The sequence below is a fragment of the Pseudorasbora parva genome, chromosome 3 (genome assembly GCF_024679245.1).
Source record: "Pseudorasbora parva isolate DD20220531a chromosome 3, ASM2467924v1, whole genome shotgun sequence".
Lineage (NCBI taxonomy): Eukaryota > Metazoa > Chordata > Actinopteri > Cypriniformes > Gobionidae > Pseudorasbora > Pseudorasbora parva.
In genome coordinates this window covers 33,338,024-33,365,311 of record NC_090174.1, presented here as the reverse complement: position 1 = coordinate 33,365,311, position 27,288 = coordinate 33,338,024, and the positions used below count along the sequence as shown (strand labels likewise).

Below are 27,288 nucleotides of genomic sequence, written 5' to 3'. Positions count from 1 at the left end.
GCCTACATGTCATAACTTAAAATTGTAAGGCAACTTGCTGCACAGCGTTTTTGAGTTCACTCAACTTTTACACAAAGTAGTTCACTGAACTCCAATAAATGAGTAAGGTTGAATGACTCCCAATTTAAGATCTTTTGTTCAGCTGACTGAGTTATCTTTTTTTGGTCACAATAATGGTGATTAGTGTTTTCTTTGGTTGGGCAGTTGGAAGACTTTTTAATAATAGAGTGTTTCTCTGGCTGCTGAATAATAATTGAATCATTGTGTTGTGGTTTAATTCACTGATTTCATGATGAGTTTAATATGAGCAATATCTTATAAACTTTTTTATTGTGATTCTAGAAAATATCCAGCATGGTTTTAATCATAAAAGCTGAAACCATAGGTTAAAACCGATTGTATATTAAGCACTTTGACCTCCCACAGACATCAAGAATCAGCCCATGAATCTCAACAAAGGTGACATGCTTCATGCTACAATGCATGCTGGGAGCCGTTGATGAGTTTTGAATGATGCACCCAGAATGCATTGTTAACTTGCGATTACAAATAGAATTTACAATGAATACTAGATTGGTCCAACAATTGTTGAACCAACTTATTTTCCCTGGTTAAGCCAACCTTTTTGCATTTAATTGTCCAGCTAAAACATAATCATTAGCCTAACTTTTTGTGAGTTGGATAACTTTGTGTTCCCTGTACAGGTTACACTCTCAACTTTAGACTTGCTCAGTTGCTACATTATTTACTATATTACTGGTCTGCCCGCAGTCACTATAATGATAATTGAACTGAGCTGGATGGCATCGCCATTTTCTCCAGAGCGGCTGTACAGCTGAATCAAATTCTATTGCATTATTCTGTTCATTAAAACTGTGATGTTGCTTTGAAACAATCAGCATTGTAAAAAGTGCTATAAATAAAGGTGACTTACAGTAAAGATCTTTATGTACTGATGTATAAAGCAATTTAAGGATTTATCAACTGAATTACCGTTTGTTGTTTTAATAGTAAGCAACATAGAAAAAAGTGGTGTAAACAAAATGAAAGAAAGAAAGTTTTAAGATCGGTCTCCAATTCTAACAACGCATATTGCCAAAAGGTTTGAAGAAAGTCATTATCGAGAGGCAGTTTGGGATGATAATTTCACTAACCTAAAAGATATTTTATAACAACTGATTAAAAAAAGGGATTAGCTTAGACATAAACAAAATTATGGTAATATGGAATTCTTAAAGGGATAGTTCAGCCAAAAATTCAGCCTTAAATCAGAACACAAAAGAAAAGTAATTTTGAACAATATTTCAACTGTTTTCCACCATGAAAGTAATTTGTGTCCAAACCAACATAATTGAATGGGGGGAAAACACTATTATTTTATGTTCCACAGAAGAAGAAAAAAGTCAAACAGGTTTGAAAAAACATGAGGGTAGGCTAATCATTATTATTTGGGAGATATATCTCTTTAACGACTTCTTGGTGCAAGCTGTCATGAAGTCAGTAGGGTGTGGACACCATAGCATGCACAAATATTAAATCAAAAGTTTTACGATTGGAGGATGGTAGCTGAACAACTGTGGAACATTCTCAAAATAAAACTTGTTGTTTTGCTCTTGTTGCTCTTGTTGCCTCTCCAAAGTTTTCTTTGAAAATACAGTGACTCTGCGTCTTTGGGTAATGCACTGTCTGCATCATCTGTACAATACTGGGTAATTTCATGACCCAAACATCCTCATTCCAGTCACCCTATACATACTCACTAGAGTTAGTAAGCTCAGGAAGTGATGATGACCAAAAGAAAGGGCTGTTATGTTCTGGAAGTGAACACATGGAAATGTAGTGGGTGTCGCACAGACTTCTTGTTGATTGTATTATTAAAAAAATACACAAACCAATCATAAATTCAAGAAAATGTGATTTAATAATGTATTTGAAATGTAGACCCCCCCAGTGTATGAATACTCTTACTCATTCTTCATGATGTAATCAGAGCTAAAATTTCAAAATATGAAAAAGTCATACATCCAGGTAAAACAGCAAAAAAGCTCATAAAAAACAAAGATTAGGCAAAACTGGCAAGATCACTGGCATTTGAAAAATCTATGAGTAACTTTAAGTAACATGTTATATGTGTGTAAACACATCAGGTAGTATCATATTGGCTTAGTAAACAAAGTGGCTCATACATTCAGGTCAGTGCTGTGGTGCATTCAAATCCACATATCTGTTCCACAAGATTATTGATCCTATTGATATCACTATATAGGCACTACAAGGTAAACTTTGATAGAACATTGAAGTTTCATTCCTCGTGTTTATATCTTTGAGTAGTGTATTTTAGTGCAGTCTAGAACTGCTTAATGTTAAGGCAGCAGAGCAGGCCATAGGAAGCATCACTTGAAAATTGGGCTGAGGATTGTGGGCATGGTCTCGTTGACCTTCTGCTTGTACAGAGTGTATATGGCATCCTCCTTGCTGGTCTTTTTTATGCAGCTGTGGGGACAGAAATGGGTTTTAGAGTCAATCTAAAACATCTGCAATAAAGAGTAAACCTATATTCACTATTTGCTGTATACTCACATCTTCTTTAATATCCATAATGAAAGACAGAGGATGATGACTCCAGCAATGCCAATGACAACCATGCCCATCAGAATGAGATATTTTGTTGCATAACGAATTTCATTTTCTTCTGATGGTGGCAGGAAGAAAAAAAAAGAAGGTAAAAACTAACTTAGTAAAATGCAAAAGGAGACTTTTTTTTCTAGATTTGCTTGATTTTCTCCACATAATATGCAAAAAAAAAGAAAAGAAAAAAAATCGAATCAATGTCTAACCTGTACACTTCTTTTGGCTCCAGTCACTCCAGAATCCTGCATCGGCACAGTACATGTTCACCTTTGACCTGATCTGAAAGCAGGTTTTCTTACTTTCTGCTTCCCTCCGGAGGTCATAGGATGTGTCCAGAACTGAGTTCATCAGAACCGTCCTTTGCTGAAGTGGAAATAAAGATCAAATGTATGGCTTTGAGAGGCTTTTCTTCTTTTTTGTTTGATTTGGCTCACAGCCTAAATCCAATCTTGGTTTAACAGTGCATTCTGAATGAAATGCAATTAAATGTCAGTTGTTCATGTGTACAAATTAAATATCTGAATGTTACAAAGCAATTCATTTTCTTTCACCAGTCTTTTCACCACCAAAAAAACCGAAAATGGCATTTCTGAATAAAGTAGAGAATTTTAATCATCAAATGATGCTGGATGAGAAGGAAAAAATGATTGGAATACCTTCTGTTCTTTGCCATTGGCCATTAGAGTGCTGCTCTCTATCTCATATTCCAAGCATTGCTCTGGCACCAGACCACTAGGTGGCGACCAATCTAACTTCAACAGTCCATCAGTCTCTGAGATGTGCACAGAGGACACCACTGCTGGTTTTACTGCAAAGAGAATAAAAGCGAGAGAGAAATAAGGAATATGTTCTTAATGTGCTATACTATTGAGTCAGACCAGGTGCTTATTCTGTATATTTCCTTAGTTAGCTACATTTGCAGTATATACACTCATTGATATTTGTTCAGTCAGTTATGAAACAGTGTGTTGTTACCATGGTTTTGGACCTCAATAGAGAAGTAGGCTGTTCTCAGACTTCCTGCTGGAGAGGATCCATTTACGCACATATTAAACTTGGAGAACTCTAAGAGTGATTCCCGCGGAATCCTGCATCCTCTCCTAACCTCAGATACAGTGATGTATTCTGGACATTCCTTTGTTTCTTCCATTTCCCTGTGCCTGGAAAAACAAATACACACATTCTCATCATTCAAAAATGTGGCAAATCAATGTAAAACTTATTTGTATGTTTTTTTTATTTATTTTTTATTTTCTTGCATTAGAAGAGAAATGATGCGTGTCATTGACCCTAGCAAGAAAGTTTGACTATATTTAGAGGTTTATTTTAGTTATAGCCTAATATGGGTTGCTGTCTAAGATGTGAGAGAAAAGTGTGCCCCCCCTATGAAAATTAAAAAAATTACTATAAATGTGTACAGGCGACAACGTTATCAAAACGATCCCCGTTCACATGGATCCTCGAAAACAAATAAAAACGCTGTATTATGCATGCCAGAACAGTAGTTGGCGGGGTCACTTTAAGAAACATTTACGTGCCTATAGATTTTAATGGTTCCTGCCCACATTTTCAGCAGCGCTAGAAGTATTTTCTTCCATTATTTTTTCTCAGGGATTAAAAAAAAGGCTTTTTTTAGTTAAGGAGTTAAAAGCGTTGAACCAAGCCAATTAGCTAAGTTTTTGAAAATCGGACAAAATGACAAAAGTACTTAACGGTTTTAGTGAGGAAAAGGACTATAATCCCATGAAGCATTGCAAACAGCATAATCAAATTAAAAACTCATTTACAAAATGTTGATTTATATATATATACATATATATATATATATATATATATATATATATATATATATATATATATATATATATATATAGACACTGTAAAAAAATGTTTTTTGTTGGTTTAACTTAAAAAAAAGTAAGTAACCTGGTTGCTTTAAAATTTTGAGTTTATTGAAATTAAAAATTTGAGTTGATACAATAAAAGAAATTTCTTTAATAAATAGAAACTCAGAATATTATTGTATCTGAACCACATAAAAAATTTGATAAATCATGAAAATAGCACAATTTGGCATGTTTCACTGCGTCATCAGAAATAAAAGACACACAATTACCCAATATGCTTACAAAATAATTTAATAATATTTTAATAAAGGTTGTCAAATCTCAAAAAATGTTCATTGTATTAACTCAAAATTTTAATTTCAATGAACTCAAAATTTTAAGGCAACCAGATAACTTTTTTCGAAACAATATTTTACAGTATATATATATATATATATATATATATATATATATATATATATATATATATATATATATATATATATATATATATATATATATATATATAGTTTATTGCAATATATACGTCATTGGAGTGGGCGGAGCTAAAGAGCTATTTTGGTGCATGAGGCTTTTTCTACTCACTGATTGGTGTAAATTTCTATATTGCATCATGGGTAAACACTGCAATTCTGCTGTTAAAAACAATTATTTTAAAAATTTGGTGAAATAATGTGGCTGACAGCTTCGATAGAAAGAAAATACAATGGATTTACAACCTTGCAGTAGGCCTGTCTTTAAAGGATTAAAAGTTAAAAAAATATTTCCCTTTGAAAATGAAAGTAGATTTTACTTCTGGAACTTGTTGTACTCTATAGACTGAACACATAATACACATTTTCACAAAGTTGCACTTTGAAGATTCTTTTGTATCGCGACCTGTTACACAAGTTCACAGAAAGAAAACAGCTAAGCAGTCCTGTCTTGACCTGTAGTGCAGCGGAATGTTTTTAGATCCTAAAGGTTCATCCATGACCACAGCCTCATTGGCTTATGTTGAACTTTGCTAAATTAAAATGTGTGCATACTCTAGATAACATAGCACCTTTACTTTTTTACAGAACAGGTAAAACAGCAGAAGCTTGTAATCACTGAAGTCTGTAAAGTCTCTCAAATTTAAGTAATTCCAAGTAAAATGACTTATGCTACAACCTGTCCTCCCTTCTCCCTGCAGGCACAGTAGAACAGCCTTTAATGCATCTGTGAAACTGGAATGTTTTAGTTGTTTAATATAAGCAACATTCACATGGAAATGCTCACCAGTAATAGAGATAGTTATGTGAATCTGGAGGCGGGACAGGTCCTGATTCCCAGGTGCATTCCATGTACTCCTTCCCATAATAGACACAACGGAAATCTCTAATTCTTGATCCTGCCATACCTGGGACAACCACAGGTTAAACACACAAACACACTGTAAGGTGATGCAACATGAATATAATATAAAAATAAAGAGTAAGCCATTTCAAATAAGTGGCATTTTAATGGCAATTTAATAAACCATTAAACTATATATTTATAATATATTTATTTGCTATAATGAATGCTCCGTTCATATTTTGTAGGACTCCTACTTATCCTCACTTCTCATGTCCTTTTATTGACTATTATGATATGCTATATAACTTTGGAATGATAATTCTGCATGGAAAGGCTAAGTGGTGCAACAGCTGTTTCACTCCTCAAAAGCAGTTTCTTTATGCCTAAACAATACATAAACAATAGATTGCAGATGGGTGTGTTTATTCCTTTTTGTAGTTTTCTTATGCAATACATTTTAGATTAAAAATCTGCATGGGAACAGAGAAGTGGAAAACATTCACATGCATTAGTTTAGATGGTTACAATTTTGTGTAATTATTTATGTTTCAACAGTATACTTATACGTCTGAAAGTCTTTAATTACGCCACAGTCAAAGAAGCCAACATATCAGCATGTTTTGTTGATGTTTGTTGAGTATTTTTGTGAAGTCTGTCTGACTGACCATTTATATTCCTATCATTTGTTATCATTGTTTTTAATCTGGAGCTTACAATCAGATACATACATACTAGCAGTTTTCAGTTAAGCATGCAATTGTAGAAATTGCCGCCAGCCATGAATAATAATATCAATAATGGGAATTACAGAGATACATTTGAATATGAAACTCGACTGGCCATGTGAACTCAATCACATGGAAGCAACCCATTACATTTACATTTATTATATATAGGTTGTTTTTACCGCACATATTTAAAAGAGGCTACAAAGCAATGTACGAATTATGATTATGTTTTCAGTTAGATTTCCTGCAGTAACAAAAAATGATGTATGGCTGGTCTTTGCTGTTGTTCGCTTCAGTGGAGTAGAATCGTTTTTAAATCTTTACCTGTGGGTTCAGATGTGTACACCATCTCCGTCTCCTCCCCTTGGACCTCTGTCCCATTGGTGCAGGCACAGTTTAACATGGTGAGCATTTTAACCATGACTGGTTTCTCAAGGTCAAACTGGGCAGCATAAGCCAGCTTGACAGTTCGGACACTCTGTACAACACAAGGAGAAGAGCTTGTAAGAATAATTCATAATTTAAGGCATTATTTAACGGCTTCGTTTGAAGGATGCTGTACAACAAATATGTCTCCTGAATACTAAGTATATCGCCCGCAGGGAGAGTGGTTAATTAAATGAAAAACAGATTTTTGGCTCTGACATAAAGGAGTTTCAGACCGAATTTTCAGGAGTTCCAAATCAAACAGAACTCTCGTTTTATGAAATGGACCTTTGCATTTTCTGAACCACAAGTTACAATATGAAATGAGACTTGGCTCGGAAACCAGCCTTGCTCTTATGTATAGATTAAATCACTTAATGCTTTTTACAAATTAAGTTTGTGGTTTCACAGCAGACAGTCTACTAAGAGTTCACAGTCTAATGAGAGTTAGTTGACATTTAGTTACTTACAGTCAACATAATGTTCAAAAGCGACCATAATAACCACCCAAGGTTTACAGAGTTTGCTTTCGAAACAAAACCGCAAATGTGGGTATTTAGACAGGCCCACTGATAGAAGGTATAACAACAAATGCAAAAGTTCAGAAAGATTAGATTGGCCTGAAATGGTTGATATTATGTTACAATAATGAAATACACTCATAGAATTTGAATAAGATTGACAAAACGATCAGGTCCACCCACTGATCTTTATAACAAATGTTCTCTATATAGATCAGTGGGTCCACCACATTAAATGTTTTTCAGTGATGTGAACCAAGCATAAAGTGTGATATACACATGTGCTGGCAAGGTCTGCGAAGTAAATATAAACTTGTTGAAAGAAAAGCAAACAGTGTGTGTTCTGCGAATTCTCAAGGATTCCTACCCTCCATCGTTCCTCATAGGTGTCATAGTATCGGAGTTGATATCGTACTGTGCAACCTGTCAGGTTCTGAAGGCTGGCTGGTTGAGTCCAGTGAATACTAAGGTAACCCAGGAAGCCAGGGTCTGTTATCTCAATATTGGCAGGTGGATCCACTGTAGAAAAATGAATACTGTATGTCTATGAAAAAGGACAGACCAAGCACCTGCAACAAACATCTGTAATTCTGAACTCTAGAGGAGTCAGTCGCATGAGTCAAAGTGTTTTGTGTGCAAGGGCGACAGTTGTGAAATACTGTGAATTCACCCAAAGTATCAGAAATCTGCGACACAAAGTCATGATAAAGTTCCTGTCTGTCCAGTCATAAAGTTAGACAATCAAGGAAAGATGTCAAAGGAAACATTAACAAAATAACAGACTATATTTGAGAAACATCAAACTGTTTGCCTAATAAAGCTTTGATAAATGTCATGTTCATTATTTTCTTTAATTATATCTGACTCTGCAGAAGGTACAGAAGTCTGGAATCGTGCCTATATTTTAATCATTTCATTGGAATCCACCAGGAAACGTACCAGAAGCTCCACAGGCCATGACCTCTGATGTGGACACAGGGTCTTGAGTCAGCAAAAGTAGAGTAAATGCAGAGAGCCATACAGGAACCTTATTCGGCAGCAACATGTCCTTTATCTGTGTCTAGAGAGGGGGAACACATCGAACATGCACACCGGTTATCTCTCTTCACACTTGTTTTAACTACTTTTCAAAACAATCCTGATGAAACTGTGGATTTATTTATTTTTTTAAAAGGGAGTTGTTCAAATCACCCACACAGTCACAAATCTTTGTTCCCCATGTGGTTTGAAAAGAAGTAAATGTTCACACACATTAAACACTCACGCACAAGGTGTGGCCTCTTTTTTGTTTGTAGGCAGATGAGACTATAGTCTGCTCATTATCATGTCAGCTCTATGGTGTTATATGCTGAATTATGGTTTAGAATTTGCTTTCCCCTCTATATATATATATATATATATATATATATATATATATATATATATATATATATATATATATATATATATATATATAGTAAATAGAGGGGAAAGCAAATTCTAAACCATAATTCAGCATATAAATGGAACATACATAAAACAAATGTTACATACGTTACATAATCAAAATATATTTTTCTATTGTTATTATGTTAAAATACAAAACATTCAATGTTATATCAAATATATAAGAATTTCTTTATACATTCATAATGAAAAGATGTTTACAGTGATCAGAGGATCAGAGTAAAAAATACAATTGTGTCAATTATAGTTATATGTTCTGTTACCCATATTAATAAATAATACAGTATTAGCTACATCATATATATTTGTATATATAATACATAGCCTATTTGCTTTATAATGTTTATAATAATGTTATCATTTTGTATCTGGACACAAATTTATAGAGTTATAGAGTGAATTCAGATAAATCTATCCACATTAGTTAAACTAAATTCAGTTTATGTTATAAAGCAAACCTGAAAATGTGCTGAGAAGTGGAAAGACAAAATATCCAGCCTATGACGAATAAAAATTTGAACAAAAGATAAGAGAAAGTATACTTACTGTCACTGTCCTGGGATAGAAAATCCTGATGGTATGAGCTCATATAGTTGACTTGTGATGGACTGAATATTACTATCTCGTGGTTCTTAAATGTTGTATGAACAGCGCTCTCTTGTGACTCATTGTGCGTCTGCGCGCTCGTGTATGAGCACACTGTTATTTACAGACTACGGTAGAAAATTAAAGCCTATGTATATATCACTGTTCTGTATACCCGTTTGACAGTCTACCTAAAAAAAGAATTTGAAACGTGTAATTAAATATTTGTGGTTTTGGCATTTGGTATGAACTGTTCGTTCGAGATATTCGATTTTTAACAAAGGGTTATTGTTACTGCAGCTCCATTTACACAGAGCTGTTGCGTTATGTCGGCGTGTGTTCTGTGAATAATAGTTAGCCTACTAAGTGTTTAGATTTAATCTGTTTATTCACTTCTCCCCTTATGTGCAAAAATGTGGCCACTACAAAGCAGCAAGGGGAGAAAAATCTGTTACAGGGGGAATGTTTATGTTGAACACGAGCAGCCGTTTTAGCTCTAGAAGCACAGACATTTATTTTCCTAAATGTAAATGATGAATGTTTCCTCTGTTACCACTGATGAGCAATATCAGAAAAATGTGCAAAACACAATAACAAAGAACCTCATAGGCTATCATCAAATATGTAATGTTATGTAGCCTAAGCAACTAAAATATATAACTACACTGTGAAAATGATTCTTGGTTTAACTTAAAAAAGTAATTTATATTTTTGACTTTGTTCAAATAAATAACTACCAAATTTTGGTTCCCAGAACGTTCTGGGAAAGTTATTGTCTGGTTCCCAGAGAAGACATCCTAACGTTCTTTATTGGTTAGCCAGGAAAGTTTTCTTTACGTAAATAGAGCGTTCTTAGCCTGACGTGGTCATACTCAATTCTAGTCAGAATATGAGTCTGAAACTGCTCCATTGGGCTGTGATTATGGGACGGAAAGACCTCAATTGGATAGACCTACAACCAAGCAGAACAACGAATCCACGCATTGTCAAATGTCAACATAGTTCAACTGCACTGTGTTGCCAAGTCCGCGTTTTTCCCCCGCGGTTTGTTTTCTATGCCCGCGGGTTGAAGCGACTATTATGTGATATATAGACCCATGAGTGCGAATTTTAGCAGGCAACCTTGCCAAAATAACACACATTTTACCCCCCAAACGCCATAAACTTTACCCCCCATCGTCTAAAGCCTGCCCTGATGATTTCATTTGTCCGAACAGTTTCTGTTCGGGGATCATACTCCTCTATGGAGCGAGGCCAGACCGAACCGCCCAATTGTGGGCGGGGCTAAGTTCGGCTGGCATTCAGTATCTAAAGTATCTTCTTATTAAACTGTTTGTACACTTACAAAGTTCTCAATGCTTCGGTTTGCATGTAGGGACTCTCATTATGCTACCGTGTTAGTGTGAGGCTATTTTGAGCCTTAGTGGTATTAAGTAGCGATTTAGACCGATCTACTCGGTAACCATCTGTTAATTACCCCTAGGTTCATTTCTCACCAGAGTTGTCCTTTAAGGCCCTGTCCACACGAACACGGGTATTTTCAAAACCGCAGCTTTTTCTACGCGGTTTGGCTGTTCGTCCACACGCAAACGCTGTATCCGGTTACTAAAACCGGACTTTTTTGAAAACTCCGGCCAGGGTGAAGATTTTTAGAAACTCACTTGAGCCCATGCATCCCTCAGTCAGTGCAATGTGCATCGGTGCAGTGAATGGGACCCATGTGGAAATCAGGCAGCCAATCATAGCATAGTTTTGCGTTCTCATGTGGACAGATTTTTTTTTTAAACCGTGCTTGTGTGGACACGATTGTTTTTTAAAACAGAGGAGGAAAAACTCCGGTAATAAAAACACCCGTGTTCGTGTGGACTAGGCCTAAGTGCCAAACAACGACTTCAACACAATATGGGGTTTTAAAATATTAAAATTGTATTCACAGTCAGACATATTTTTTTATAAAGATTACTTTAACTGGGATAACGTTGCATTATTTGCTTACCACTGAATTAATGGGACGTAGCCTCTCTTTTGGTCAGTAAACAAAAACTTTTCAATTAACATCGTCGTCTTCAATTACGTGTCAAATCTCTCTGAAATATTTATACTCGTATATTTATTAATTATATCTTATTATTCAATGCAATTATTCAATGCAATGCAACTAATGTTAGTCAGTGTGTGTCTTCTTCCTGTGGAAGACAGAAGAAAGTGCTGGAGAAACGTGCACATCAGAGTCACACAGTAACGAAATATACAAATAAACCAGTTATATATTATATAACTTCTCAAAAAAAATAGCATATTGTGATAAAGTTCATTATTTTCCATAATGTAATGATAAAAAATAAACTTTCATATATTTTAGATTCATTGCACACCAACTGAAACCTTTCAGGACTTTTATAGTTTTAATACTGATGATTTTGGCATACAGCTCATGAAACCCCAAAATTCCTATCTCAAAAAAATAGCATATCATGAAAAGGTTCTCTAAACCAGCTATTAACCTAATCATCTGAATCAACTAATTAACTCTAAACACCTGCAAAAGATTCCTGAGGCTTTTAAAAACTCTCAGCCTGGTTCATTACTCAAAACCACAATCATGGGTAAGACTGCCAACCTGACTGCTGTTTAGAAGGCCATCATTGACACCCTCAAGCGAGAGGGTAGGACACAGAAAGAAACGAATAGGCTGAACGAATAAGCTGTTCCCAGAGTGCTGTATCAAGGCACCTCAGTGGGAAGTCTGTGGGAAGGAAAAAGTGTGGCAAAAAACGCTGCACAACGAGAAGAGCTGACCGGACCCTGAGGAAGATTGTGGAGAAGGACCGATTCCAGACCTTGGGGGACCTGCGGAAGCAGTGGACTGAGTCTGGAGTAGAAACATCCAGAGCCACCGTGCACAGGCGTGTGCAGGAAATGGGCTACAGGTGCCGCATTCCCCAGGTCAAGCCACTTTTGGGCTACAGAGAAGCAGCACTGGACTGTTGCTCAGTGGTCCAAAGTACTTTTTTTCGGATGAAAACTAATTTTGCATGTCATTCGGAAATCAATGGGCCAGAGTCTGGAGGAAGACTGGGGAGAAGGAAAAGCCAAAATGCCTGAAGTCCAGTGTCAAGTACCCACAGTCAGTGATGGTCTGGGGTGCCATGTCAGCTGCTGGTGTTGGTCCACTGTGTTTTATCAAGGGCAGGGTCAATGCAGCTAGCTATCAGGAGATTTTGGAGCACTTCATGCTTCCATCTGCTGAAAAGCTTTATGGAGATGAAGATTTCATTTTTCAGCACGACCTGGCACCTGCTCACAGTGCCAAAACCACTGGTAAATGGCTTACTGACCATGGTATTACTGTGCTCAACTGGCCTGCCAACTCTCCTGACCTGAACCCCATAGAGAATCTGTGGGATATTGTGAAGAGAAAGTTGAGAGACACAAGACCCAACACTCTGGATGAGCTTAAGGCCGCTATCGAAGCATCCTGGGCCTCCATAACACCTCAGCAGTGCCACAGGCTGATTGCCTCCATGCCACGCCGCATTGAAGCAGTCATTTCTGCAAAAGGATTCCCGACCAAGTATTTTTTGGGGTTTCATGAGCTGTATGCCAAAATCATCAGTATTAAAACAATAAAAGACCTGATATTTCAGTTGGTGAGCATTGAATCTAAAATATATGAAAGTTTATTTTTTTATCATTACATTATGGAAAATAATGAACTTTATCACAATATGCTAATATTTTGAGAAGGACCTGTATATTATAAAATCTAAAAATAACCTGCAGAGAACTGGAAACGTTCTCATTAGGTTAAAAAAACACAACCAATAGAGAATGGAAAATTAGCTTGCAGTATTAAAGGGCACCTATTATGCAAAATTCACTTTTATATGGTGTTTGAACATAAATGCGTGTTGGCAGTGTGTACACAACCACCCTATAATGATAAAAATCCAACCACTCCTTTTTTTTAAATCCCGTTAAATTATAAGCAGTGTCTCAGAACAAGTTGTTTGCAGATTCCTGGTTAACTGACGTCACATTTCACAGGCCCCGCCCACGAGTGTTGATTGACACATATTAGCATAGACCCCGCCCTCAGAGAGCTGCACACAGTCCACCCTGTTTATCTCCTCACCAGAGCATTTAACAACAGCATTCGGGTCAGAAATGTTACTAAAGTTAAAGTAGCAGTGAGTGATTTTCTGATTATCTTTTTTTATTTGATTCATATCAATAGCAGATATACAGTGGTACTGTATATTACACTGCTTTCTACTGCTGCATTAGTGCACAGACATAACCAACTGTTTTCATGTGAGCTCTTTGTGTTTCTGACATAATCTTGTGTGCATTTGACAGTTTAATCGCAATAACACATGAAAAAGAACTAATTTAGTTTAAAATACTCACGGACGCACCGACATGCAGCTCTTTATGTGAGTATGTGTCAGGTGTGTGTGCTCAAGTTGAGAGTGATAAGGCTTTAAAACGCTTGCAAATGATAATATTTAATGATGATGAAGAACTGCAATGTCACATGAGAATGACTATGATAGAAATTATCATCAAAACAAAAAGATGTATCGTTTCAGTTTGCTAATCATATAAATTACCATTATGTGTCCAACGCTGTAGAGAATGATACATAAAATGCATTATAATTCTGATACATCGACTAGTCTGTATGAGTGAGAGGAGGCAGGGCTCATTTGCATTTTCATGGACCTGAATATACTAATGCTGCATTTCCTAACCCGTGTTTTTGCAACCTTTTTCCTGTGAAAGTGCACTGGAACGGCAGTCACATAGCCTGCGAAACAACAGTGGCATTCCCTATGGATATACAAAAATTATAACAGCTCTCTTGCCTTTTTTTCTCCTCCGTTAGAAAGGCATGAGTCGTGGATTGAAGTCATAACATGGGCTCAAAAACCTGCCTGGAACACAGCAGGCATGGGCAAAATTCAGAATTGGCCTCCATTCAATTCATGAATTGGAATTTGAATTGAATCGACTCTGCCCCACAGGAAGTTGAATTTGAATTGGAATGACAGTGTCACGGAAACCAGACTCCAAGAGAGAGAGATAAATCGAACCAGACAGGTATTTATTGAATCAAAGTAAATGCTGAGTAACAGCTTAGGTGAGTGACGCAGGAAAAGAGTCTTTTGCCACTTGGGAGACCAGACCATGAATGAAGGGATGAGCAATAGGGAGAATGATGAGTACAATAATGAGGAACAGGTGTGACTGGTTAGAATTCAGGAGACTGGGGCTGCGTCCAAAACCTGGAAAATGCTGCCTTCGGAGGACACATGGCAGGAAGGCGTCAAGCAATGTCCGAATCTAATGTTACCTTCTCTTCCTGTCTGCTGAGAGACCTTCATCTGATCGATTTTTGAAGTCATCATACATGTATCCTTCGCTGCCTTTGATATCCCACAATCCTGTGCTTTCCATGCAGTGACAGTTGAGCTTGGAAAAAAGATGGCGTCCGAAAGTTGTAAATGTCAGTTTTTTTTTTAACCAATATTTTCCACTTCTGATGTCATTTCTAGCGAGAAATGACTAATGTAGTAATTAAATATGTGTTTAGTTCTCACCAAAGTTCTCTCTATATTGCTGTCGATCATTAAAGTGTTACACTCCCTTAGAAGTCTGTCCGAAATCAGTTTCGTGAGGTGCCTTCGTGCACAAACGCTGCCTTACAAATCATTGTCTGACAAGGCAGCGAGGCAACAAATCAGCTGTCTAGGTTTTCGAACGCAGCCTGGGATCTTAGAATGGGCGTGGTGGTTGATTTAGGTGAAACTGTGACAGACTGGTAGCAGAAGTAAATTCAAGACAATTCAAAGAAATTTAACACAGTCACACAACAGATAGAATGTGCTGAGTCTCACATACACTCAGTGTTACGAAGGTTACTTTGGAAATGTAATTGCTTACTGTTATAAGTTACCCATCATAAATGTGGTTTGGATTATTTAATCAATGCAAAGCAATTTCCCTTTAATATGATTAGTAACTAATTGAATTACACATTTTACCTCAGTAATACAATTACATTAATTTAGTAATAACACAATTTCATTACATGTATCTACACTGTAAAAATATTACACAGTATCTACTTATTGTTAAATTATGGTAACAATATTACACATAATATTTAAGATGTTTTTATGATGAATTAAATATCATTAGTGGAATGTGCTTTTTTTATTTAAGTTGACTTTGAAAAAAATATATACATTACAGTAAATGGAAATGACCTGTTTATAATTGACTTTCAATTATGTTATTCAATAGTATGTTTGATGCTGGCACAAGAAACAAACTTGTTATTGCACTATAGCATTAGCAAAGTTATTGCTTATTGAACAAAGCAACATTCTTCATAATAATAATAATAATATTAATACTTGCAGTTATTTACATCACAACCTAACCATAAGCTCTACTCTGCATTGTGCAGAAAATGGTAATGGTCAAAATTTCAACATAGAAATTCTTTCAAACATAAATGAACATTATACATTAACAGATGTTTCCCAAAAACACATTAAACAATACTTAATTTCAATATTAATCTCAATTTCCAGCCATATGCAAAGTATGCTGGGAACTAACAATGGTGTCTCTAAATAAAACTGCACAAATGAGCTAATTCTCTTAAAATAAACAAGAAACTTAATCAGTTCCTTAATTCAAGCCTCAAAATTGCTTACATTTCCTTAAAAAAATAGGAAAGTGTATCTCTTGGTTTTACTTCTATGCTGGGTTAAAAACAACCCAAGTTGGGTTGGAAACAAACCCAGAAATTAGGTTATTTGAAGTGTTCCATTCACTGGGTTCAAACAACCCAATTTCTGAAATTCGTCCATTTCCAACCCAACTTGGGTTGTTTTTAACCCAGCATTTTTTAGAGTGTACAACACTGAACCACAATTTTCTTATGAATAATATATAATAATAATAATAATATATAAAAATATATACACACTATTTTTAATAAAGTCCCATGATTCATTTTTTACAGTGTAGTCACTCCTCAACCCTGCAAACATTTTGTTCTAAGATATAGATAATGATCAAGACCTGAAAAGGCCTTTAAAAAGTTTCTCAGTCTAGTTCTGTAGGTTACACAATCATAGGGAACACTGCTGACTTGACAGTTGTCCAAAATATGACCATTGACACCTTGGATAAGGGGGGCAAGACACAAAAGGTCATTGTAAAAGAGGCTGGGCATTCACAGAGCTCTGTGTCCAAGCACATTAATAGAGAGGCGAAGGAAAGGAAAAGATGTGGTAGAAAAAAGTGTACAAGCCACTCTTGAACAACAGTCAGCGTCAGAAGCGTGTCACCTGGGCTAAAGACAAAAACAACTTTGGACCACTCAGCAGCTGTCCAGTCAGCTATGTTCTCTGATGAAAGTCAATTTTGCATTTCCTTTGGAAATCCGGGTACCAGAGTCTGGAGGAAGAGAGGAGAGGAACACAATCCACATTGATTGAGGTCTAAAGTTTCCACAGTCAGTGAAGGTTTGGGCTGCCATGTCATCTGCTGGTGTTGGTCCACTGTGTTTTCTGAGGTCCAAGGTCAACACAGCCTTATACCAGAAAGTTTTAGAGCACTTCATGCTTCTTGCTGCTGACCAACTTTATGGAGACGGAAATTTCATTTTCCAATAGGACTTGGCACCTGCACACAGTGCAGTAAAATATCCAAAAACCACTAGGCCGGTGTTATATATTTTGTTCAGGTAAGTATACCTACACTGTCAGAAAAAAAGATACATTGCTGTTACTGGGGCGGTACCCTAAGGTACAAAACCTAAAAAGTACTAACATGTACCATAAAGGTACTACTATATACCTTTAAGGTACTAATACGCACTCTTAAAGTACTGATATGTAGCTTGTAAGGTACTAATATGTACCATTTAGGGGTGAGTAAGGTACAAAGATGTACCTTTTCACTTTTGTACCTTAGGGTATCGCCCCAGTGACAGCAATGTACCTTTTTTTCTGAGAGTGTAAAATATCCCAAATGTTTCCAACTATTTGTGAATTGTGAGAAAATTGCTATTTTAACTAAGGATCGGGACGTTCCAGCATAGCGTCTGAGGAAGTCACCTGTCAATCGCGTCATATCTGCGCTACCCTCGGTTTCGGGTTTTATTTGGCACAAGCTCTTTATTCTTAGCAGTGTGAACAAGCACTCAAAACATAATTTTCAACACACTTAAATGTATCTAATATGATAAACAGAGCTGCATTACCTCATAATCATAACCGGAAGAGCGGAAATAGTGCAGGCTCCCGGCGAATATGTCCCGTCCCGTCGTTCCAGCAGCTGTGCTCAGCTTCACAACACTCTGCCTTGCTCTGCTTCACACTACAGTAACATTAATAACCGCATGCATGAACGTGATTTCTGCCTGAGTCCTATTTTCCACCGGCTGTGAGGTGAAGACCACATGTCCCAAGATGCTGGGCTCAAACTTTGCGTCATCAAACTACGCCTCTGTTTTGAATATGCGCCCTCCAGTGGACGGAAAGTTGCAAAGTGCAACGTTAAGTAATATTCTAATTTTCTGAGATACTGGATTTGGGATTTTCCTTAGTTGTCAGTTATAATCATCAAAATGAAAAGAAATAAACATTTAAAAATATATCAGTCTGTGTGTAATGAATGAATATAATATACAAGTTTAAGTTTTTGAATGGAATTAGTGAAATAAATCTACTTCCGATGATATTCTAATTATATGACCAGACCCTGTAGAAGGCCCAGCATGGTTTTTTAATCTCAGTATGTCTGCAAATCCAGTGTCGACCTGTGTCTTGTTTACAAACGATTATCTTGCTATTTTCGGAGTGTTTATTGTTCGTTTAGCTGCAGGAGTCAGTGGGCGGGGCTACAGAGCGCAGGGTGTACACATCTATCTGTAGAAGCGTTTCACCCCTCTTACACGTCATTGATTAGAGAGCCTTGTTTTCTGGGCCTGGTGTCTATAAAAGCTTTTCTTTTACTAACAGGGAAGTTTTCAGCTCCGAAACGTACAGGATATTCTTATATTACCATGAACTTTTATATATCAAAGGCTCAGGGGAATATTGATTTCTCAGTTCATCACCCCTTTAATGCTTCGGTAAATTGGTTCATATCTCAAACAGGCCTACATCTTTCATTATACAAATTGTACAAGCTCTATTTTATTATCTAATCTGTTAATTGATAAATAAAACTCTCATATAAAGCTGTTTCGAATGACTCAAATACTCTGGTACTGGTTTGACAAAAGTTCAGAATAAGAGCTGCAAATAATGTGGAGTTAATAGTGTCTGCTATTCTTTGTTCACGGGTGTAATTTGAAAAAAACAACACTTCCTTCCTGATCCCATACCTTCTCTGGGATTGATTCTCTGGAAGAGAGGAAAAAGCTTTACTTGGAAATGGATAAGACATCAAGACAGATGATTTGTTAAATACTATATTGTACACCGTTGCATAATGTTTTTCAGTATTGCTTATTTTAGTTTGACACTTAAGAGAGCATCTGCATTTTCTCCAGTTATGAAGAACTTGTCCTGCAGTGAAGGAGAAGCACAAAGCAAAGGACAAGGATTCAATGAAACACTGTAAAAGGTCATTTTATTCCAGTATTTTGACATTTGAAATGTTCCATTTGTTTTCCTTTTTTAAGAAACATCCTAATGTGTTGAAACAGAGATTATGTACAAGAACAATGGAATGATCCAGACATGCAATCCAGTTGTGTCATACAAAAACATCTATACATACAGTACTCACTGCATAGGAGGCATCTCCTGTCTATTACTTTTGAATCAACACTTCTTTTTACAAACTGAACATTTTCTCATCAACATAAATGAGAATCAGAGCTGACAAGTGAGATTATTTCAAAACTTTGCTAAAATGGAGTTTGATTGGAAAAGGAGACCAAAAAAAAAAAAACCCATGAGAAAGGCTTTTATGAAAATAGCATGCTGTCATACTCCTCACAATCAACAGTGTAAATGTGCACTCAGTATGAGCTGTCTAGCTATAAATCAAAAAATCTGTCATTAAACCCGTTTCAGCATTAAATTCAATAGTCAATTTAAGGTTTTATGGCAACGATTATCTCTGCTACAGTTCAGTCATTATTGTTGCATAACAAGTACTATAGCACATTATTAAAAACAGTAGCATGCAGTATGCATTTTATACCTTTTACCAGGCATGGTTTCTGGTATCAGGCAAGTGACAGCATACATGGACATGTATGACTGACAGATGGCTAATTGGACAATCTTGTTATAAATGTAAACATGAAACTGGTAGAAACAACCAAAATAGAACCTTCCACCGCCACTCAAATTATCTATGGTGCATTTAAGATGACATTCACACAGATTTCATCTAACGGGTGTGGCTGAGTGGAATTAAAATTTATAAAAACATATTTTGTTAAGATGAACTTTAGAAAACATTTTAGATTCTGTCAAGAGGCAACGAGCCTGAGGAAAGGCTGTCAGCAATCCATCATCAAACTTTGGATCTGAACCAAAAGGAAGCTGCTATGCTATGTGGACTAGGGGAGTGACACATTGCTAATCATTCATCCAAAACTCCTTTCCACTGAAAAGTTGTCAGCAGCTGCTTACCAGATGAACAAACTGAGGTTCCGAAAGGCATACATCTATTCATGTTTATTCATCAGTCTCTTCAAAACATATAGTAGGCTAACATTCAAGATGTGCGTGAAGTGGTTATTCAGACATGACAGCAATAAGAGGCAAATATGGATATGGAAAATATGGTCAATAGTCATATATGGTCAATAGTCATGAATGGTAAAAGATGAATGGTAAACTGTTAAGGCCAGTTCTCACCAAGGATGATAACTATGAATATAACTACACAAAAAAAAACATTTGGTTCTTCAGCGGTTCTTTGAGGTGGTCAACAAACCATACCACAACAAAACCCTGCCATACAAAGAATCCATTAAGCTCCTGTATAGTTCTTTAAAGGTTTCTCATAGTCTCTTAGTTTAGTCGAGAAAGGTAAAGGTAAAAAAAAAAAAAAAAAAAAAAAAAAAAAAAAAACCTAAATGAAAACACCTGAGGTAATGTAGTTCTCAACATTTTGCCCTCAAGACCTCCCTATATGGAAATATTCCAGGGCCCCCACACAAGACTTTTTGACCTCAGAAAAGCATAAAAATGATTCAAAACAGCTTTTGCCTCTATAGTAAATTCCAATTAATAGCAAATATATGAGAGTGGAGTAACAGATCTAAAATCTAAGGAGGAGAATGGGGTGGGTGGTGGGTCTATGGTTCTACATAGCACCATTTGACAAAGGTGCTGGCACCTTTAAAAACAGGTGCTATATATATCACTTAAAGAGGTTCCCCTATGATTCCCCATTTTTAGTGTATTAGCATTCACACCAATGGATAATATTGTTCTGTTAATTCTAAGGGCGTTCTTTTAAATGCTTGGGCTTGTTACAGCAAAAGTGATTATGGTTGGATGACAATGTTTTTATCTTTAATCAGCTGTATACAATTATTCCAACAATATTGTTTCTCTATATCGTTTTTGTTACAGCTGGGATGTGAACTCTGCTATTCTTTAACACTGAGAACTGTATCTTTATTGCTATCTTATCTTCCTTGGTGTGAACGGGCCTTTAGACCTTCGATATAGGTAGATGCATCTAAACTTGAAGTCACCATGGAATCAAATTTGACAATTCTCTTTTTTATGGAATATTGCTGTATCATAAAAGATGTATCTGTGGGCATCATTATATTTTTTAAATGAATGTGCACATCCCTTCCCTCTTGCAGCACCATCTCTTCTCTGATGACGTTTACAATCAGTCACTCACATGAGATCACAGCAATAGCAACCACAAGGATCCAATCAATTCCTAATGCACTAAATCAAGTCCCGCCCTACATTTTTTTCCTGTTTGAGAATTGGTTTTACTCAGAATGATGTCAAAATGACAGACTGATAAGGTAGTGAGCAGAAAAGGCTCCAGGCAAATACTTACATGCACACTATAAATCCGTTTACTACAAGAAAGCTGGTGCTGGCATGCACTTTATTAGCAGCCATTTTTGTACTTCCATCAGGGGCGTGGGACTGGGGGGATAAAGGGTACTGAGTAACCAGGGCCCGAGGCGGGGGGGGGGGGGGGGGGGGCCTTAGAAGTCAAGCAAGATGGTTTGTACCCAGGGCCCAAAATTTGGTGCTACGCCCCTGACTTCCATAGAAATGTAATGTGTATTATGAAGTCATGTAAACGCATAAGCTGCTTTACAGTTTTTTTTAAACAGTGCACGTGCACGGGAGAGCACCATACAATTTAAATTATCTTAAAAGTGCAGAAAAAAGCTACTGAGGCGTGCGTTATTCAATGAAACATGTAAATGCGAATGTTGAGTTATCGCCTGATCCTAATTCGCTTTCTCACAATAAACGGCTTTCTGGTGTGCATGTAAAAGCAGTGTCCTGGAGAAATTGCAACTTCAAGCCCAAAAACCTGTGAAGGTGGCTCCTCCAACTACTTTTTGAATGGTTTTGCTGATTTTTAGGCAATGTTTTTCAGAGGTAAAGTAAACAGAACTCAAATAAATAAATTAAACATACAAAAGTACATAAAGGTAAATAAATAAATTACTCAAAACAAATATTACAAATATTTGTACATATTAACATTTTTTTTTTTTTTAAATCTTCAGTTTATGGACGAAGCATCAAATCCTTTACTAGTTGATTACACTTTCCAAGCATCAAAGACTTTTTAGATTTGTATAAAAAAAATAAAAAGCCTTTAGAGTACTATAAATTTAAATCTATAAAATCAAGTGTATATCAATTATTAATGGACTTTCTACTATGGCCCTGTCCCAAATGGCTCACTTCATGTGCACTTTCGGTCTTGTGGACTTACAGTGGCCACTGCATGTCCCATTTCTCATTTTAGGTCTCAGAAGGGTGCTCGAGAGTGCCCCCTTTTAAGTCGATATCAACGGCAACCTCCTCCAGTTTCTCTGCCAATACAGAAGTGACTTAACCTGCAATTCATCAACTGGCCGCTAGGGACATGCTCCACAAGGGAGAATCTCATTGAGCCCAATGTTAAAATGCCCAACTTCACAGCAGAAAAAACACACGTTTACAGCCTGGTACAAATTGTGGTTTTGGCCTATATGGCTAATTTTGCCCATAATGACAACTGTGAGGGAGGTGAATTTTTTATAACTCATTCGTTTATGATTTATAAAGCCTTAAAGTTAATAATTAAGGGTGTGGCCACTTTGAGTGACAGGTGGATAGCCGTTTATCATTGTGTCACCTCAGCTCCCCCCACGTCCCGCCTCTTTGCCCATTTTCTTTTATCCGGGCTTGATGCGCGATGACACGCTGTCAAGATGGCAACATCGAGCTCGTCTCTACTTTATGCTTCAAAACTGCTCTACAGAATCCTATGTGTAACATCACAACAACGACGTCCATTTTTTTTTTACAGTCTATGGTCGATATGTGCCCTCGATGCCACTGGGGTAGGTTACGCAGAGGACTTGCGTTGTGCGGTATTACGCTGTGAATGTGCAGAGGAAGACCGTGAGGGTTTAGGGTGCTATTTGAGACAGGGCCTCTATGTGATTATAATTAGGTACTGCAATATTTTAAATTGGCCTACTTTTAGTGCTGAAAACTATTCATACCTGCTCAGCAAACAATAAAAGTTTAATGTATCCGCACAATGCAATGAACCTGGCACGCGTGAAATGTAGACTGAGTTCCTGAGAACTGAAGTAATAAATAAACCTGTGGGAAAAACCAGTCATGAAAAAGAAAAAAAAGAAACATACCTTTGTCTTGTGCAAGTATGTGAGCAGTGTCTCCACTCAAAAAACAAAATCCAGGCTTGCAGAAAGAAAATGAATACTTTCTAATGCACTTCCAATGACTCACCTGTCTGCAGTAAGCCGACAACAATGACAGCCAAGATCGTTTTTTTTTTGTTTGGTTTTTTTGTGTTTTTTTTATGGCAACATCTTTGTTGGTCCTTTCCAGGTGTCCTCATTGCTGGTCTGGTTTGTAATTTACATGCACATCAATAACTGTCTCTGCCCCACTTATTTCCTCAGACGGACAGAAAAAAACAGACAGAATGTAACAAGATGACATATAGCTCTTAGTGACTTCATATAGGAGAGGGGTGGAGTGACACTGAAATAACACCCTCCCTCTGGTCCAGAATCAGCCAGAAAGCTGCATACATTTCTCCTGTCCTCGCCCGATGTTGGGCTCACTGGTCCAAGAGAATAGTGAACACGAGAGAGATGAAAAGGGGATACAAAAGAAAGGCGACAGAGGATTTAGAGGGGAGAGATGGCATAGCCAGTTGTTGGCTAAAAACAGATATTTCCCCTCAGAATGAAATATGTGGCTTTAACAAATCATTTCCCTCCAAAAGGGCACAATATTGGAGATTTGAAATGTCTAGTCCCCTCCATAGAGGCTTATAAGAGGTAGGGGGAAGCAATCCTGTTCACCACAGTTGAGTTAAGGGCAAAGAGTCATGACCTCCCCATAATAGGTCAAAGATCAGCACTGAGAGTGAGGAGTGAGGATGAGGTGGTAAGGCAGGGTAAAGGGACGACTAGTGGACGTCCCATGATCCAGCGATGCTACATGGTAGAAAGTTGGTTGGGCTTGGATGATGGAAGATCCAGGAGTGCCTGTACAGTGACACCAACTTTTACCAGACCTCGCTCCTCCAGGATGTGATGTGGCAAACATAACTGGTCCTGTTCATAAACACATAGGAATAAATATAACAACATAAATAAGATAAATGACCAATTATAAATCTGTACTACCTTGTTAAAAATGAAGACAGTAACACCAAAACAATTTTTGCAAAACAACTTTATGCACTACCAATCAAATGTTTGGAGCTGGTAAGATTTTTTTTAAAGGCTGCATTTATTTGGTCAAAAATGTGAAGCAACAGTTTTCTATTTGAATTAAATTGAATTAAAATGAAATGTTAATTTCTGTGATGTCAAAGCTGAATTTTCAGGAGTCATTATTCCAGTCTTCAGTGGCACATGATGGTTAAATAGGATTGATTTGATGTTCATAAAACATTTATTATTATTACACATGTCAAAAACAGGGGTGTATTCCAGAAAGCAAGGTTATCTTACCATCACATATACCTTGAACTCTCAGTTGATTAACCCAAACCTTGCTTACTCAAGGTATGCTGGTTCCAAACACATTCGGGAGTAAGTTCAGACAACTCAGAGGATGTTAACCATGAACACAAGACATTCTCAACAGAGCGATGAATCGACGTTTCACCATGGAAACAGACACTAAGTGGGGGTTATGCAATATTTTTTTCACTGAGAATAAGGATTATGTTGTTTGTTTCATGCTAATTAATTAAATGCAGATCCATGTGCGAGATGACATAAATAATAAATATATTTAATTTGAATTAACATTTAAACATTACCTTGTTGTAATAGTGCTTTAGAATTAATATATAATATTGTATATTATATAATTGTCAATATAACAAATTTGGTTATATATTTGGTTAATATTAATATAACTATATTAATTATATAAAACACTGAATAACTCTAAAGTAAACTAACCCTGGAACAGAGGGTTCCTATTGCTACTTACATACACTGAAAGTTACCTGTTTTCGGAACTGAAAGTTGAGGTTATCTGCTTACTTGCTCTGAAACATACCAGGTACTTCACATAACCTGCTTTCTGGAATACCCCCCAGTTGTGCGGCCAAATATTATTGTGGAAACCATGATGCATTTTTTTAAGGTTTAGCATTTATTTGAAATAGTGTCCTTGCTGAATAAAAAAAGGATCTCATATATTTTACTGACTTTAAACTTTTTAATATATAGAGTATGACAGATCAATAAATATTCAACTTTTTCAATGTGCACATCTATCAACATCAATCTCTTTTTATTAAAAAAAAATGTACGTTTTATTTTAAAATATGTAGAACCAATTTAATATAAAACTTTGGATTATATGATATATACACACACACACACACACACACACACACACACACACACACACACACACACACACACACACACACACACACACACACACACACACACACACACACACACACACACACACACACACACACACACACACACACACACACACACACACACTCCAGGGCGCGAAGCTCCCGTTCAACCACATCCCAAAGATGCTCTATTGGGTTGAGATCTGGTGACTGTGAATTTGAAAACCAATTTAAAATGATTCAAGCTTTGTGACATGGTGCATTATCCTGCTGGAAGTGGCCATCAGAGGATGGGTACATGGTGGTCATAAAGGGATGGACATGGTCAGAAACAATGCTCAGGTAGGCCATGGCATTTAAACGATGCACAATTGGCACTAAGGGGCCTTAAGTGACCCAAGAAAACATCCCCCACACCATTACACCACCACCACCAGGCTGCACAGTGGTAACAAGGCATGATGGATCCATGTTCTCATTCTGTTTACACCAAATTCTGACTCTATCATCTGAATGTCTCAACACAAAATCGAGACTCAACAGACCAGGCCACATTTTTCCAGTCTTCAACTGTCCAATTTTGGTGAGTTCGGGCAAATTGTAGCCTCTTTTTCCTATTTGTAGTGGAGATGAGTGGTACCCAGTGGGGTCTTCTGCTGTTGTAGCCCATTCGCCTCACATTTAACAGGTGTTCCTAATAATACATCAGGTGAGTGTATACATATAGTGTATACACACACACACACACACACATATATATATACACACATACATTATATATATATATATATATATATATATATATATATATATATATATATATATATATATATATATATATATATATATATATATATATATATATATATATATATATACATACATACATACACACATACATTATATATATATATAAAATCATGCATTCATGCCTTCATTCATTCATTGAAGAAATGCTCAGTCCTACCTGTGGCACTCCAAGCTTTTTACAAGCATCCAAGAAATTCTCAACATTCCGCCGACACTTGGCCATACTCAGCTTTGGCTATTTGACACACACACACAGACACAGACAAGGTCCTTTTATAAAAAACCTTCAGAGAGTAGAGTTTCTAGCTCTAAACAGATCCACACAACATCAAACTGTTTACGTGCTTGTTTTGAATGCTAAATAAAAATGCAGAAAATCTCATTTGAACTCGAAGAAATACTGCAAGGCATTTCATTAATTATTTCCAGAAAAGGAGATCCAAGAAAGTCTGAATAAAAACATTCAGTGGGACTTACCACAGCAGGGGAGGGCACATGAATGCTGGCCACGGAACGAGGACGAATGTGATTGGCCAGATGGCATAAGACAACGCCATCCATCAGCGCAGCACCCACATCGTCTGGCAACAAAACCTTTAACCTAGACTCGAGGTTCTGCAAACACACACATCCCCTCAGTTTACTTCATTTGATTCCAAATAAGAGACGGGCATATCATATCAATTAACCAAGAATTATCCAAGTGCTAAATGTGGAGTTAAGATATCCATGCTCTGTTCAGTCATTCTGGCTATCACATGGGCAGCTCTTCACCACCAAGGACAGCTCATAGCTAAAGAGGTGGAAGTTGGACATGACCGAAAATCATTAGCAAAGACAAGCAAGCGC

General features: G+C 36.8%; 2 protein-coding genes across 7 annotated transcripts in view; both read right to left on the bottom strand.

Annotated features, from left to right (window-relative positions):
• Positions 1 to 1,898: 1,898 nt before the first annotated feature.
• On the bottom strand, positions 1,899 to 9,575 carry il13ra2 (interleukin 13 receptor, alpha 2). Its single transcript, XM_067440125.1, has 10 exons — positions 9,466 to 9,575; positions 8,413 to 8,533; positions 7,841 to 7,992; positions 6,851 to 7,004; positions 5,739 to 5,859; positions 3,607 to 3,791; positions 3,288 to 3,439; positions 2,838 to 2,994; positions 2,581 to 2,692; positions 1,899 to 2,493 (listed from the first exon to the last, which is right to left on the bottom strand). The coding sequence occupies exons 2-10, from the start codon at positions 8,516 to 8,518 to the stop codon at positions 2,394 to 2,396; spliced, it is 1,239 nt and encodes a 412-aa protein (XP_067296226.1). The 5' UTR covers positions 8,519 to 8,533; positions 9,466 to 9,575; the 3' UTR covers positions 1,899 to 2,393.
• Positions 9,576 to 21,752: 12,177 nt separating this feature from the next.
• The window catches only part of lrch2 (leucine-rich repeats and calponin homology (CH) domain containing 2), a 99,270-nt gene continuing 93,734 nt past the window's right edge, over positions 21,753 to 27,288 (bottom strand). For all 6 annotated transcript variants that reach the window (XM_067438524.1, XM_067438525.1, XM_067438528.1 and 3 more), the window contains 3 exons: positions 26,917 to 27,054; positions 26,597 to 26,674; positions 21,753 to 24,352 (listed from right to left, as the gene is read on the bottom strand). In XM_067438524.1, the coding sequence (XP_067294625.1) occupies positions 24,233 to 24,352; positions 26,597 to 26,674; positions 26,917 to 27,054 (336 nt within the window). In that variant the 3' untranslated portion in view covers positions 21,753 to 24,232. The remainder of the gene's footprint in view (positions 24,353 to 26,596; positions 26,675 to 26,916; positions 27,055 to 27,288) is intronic.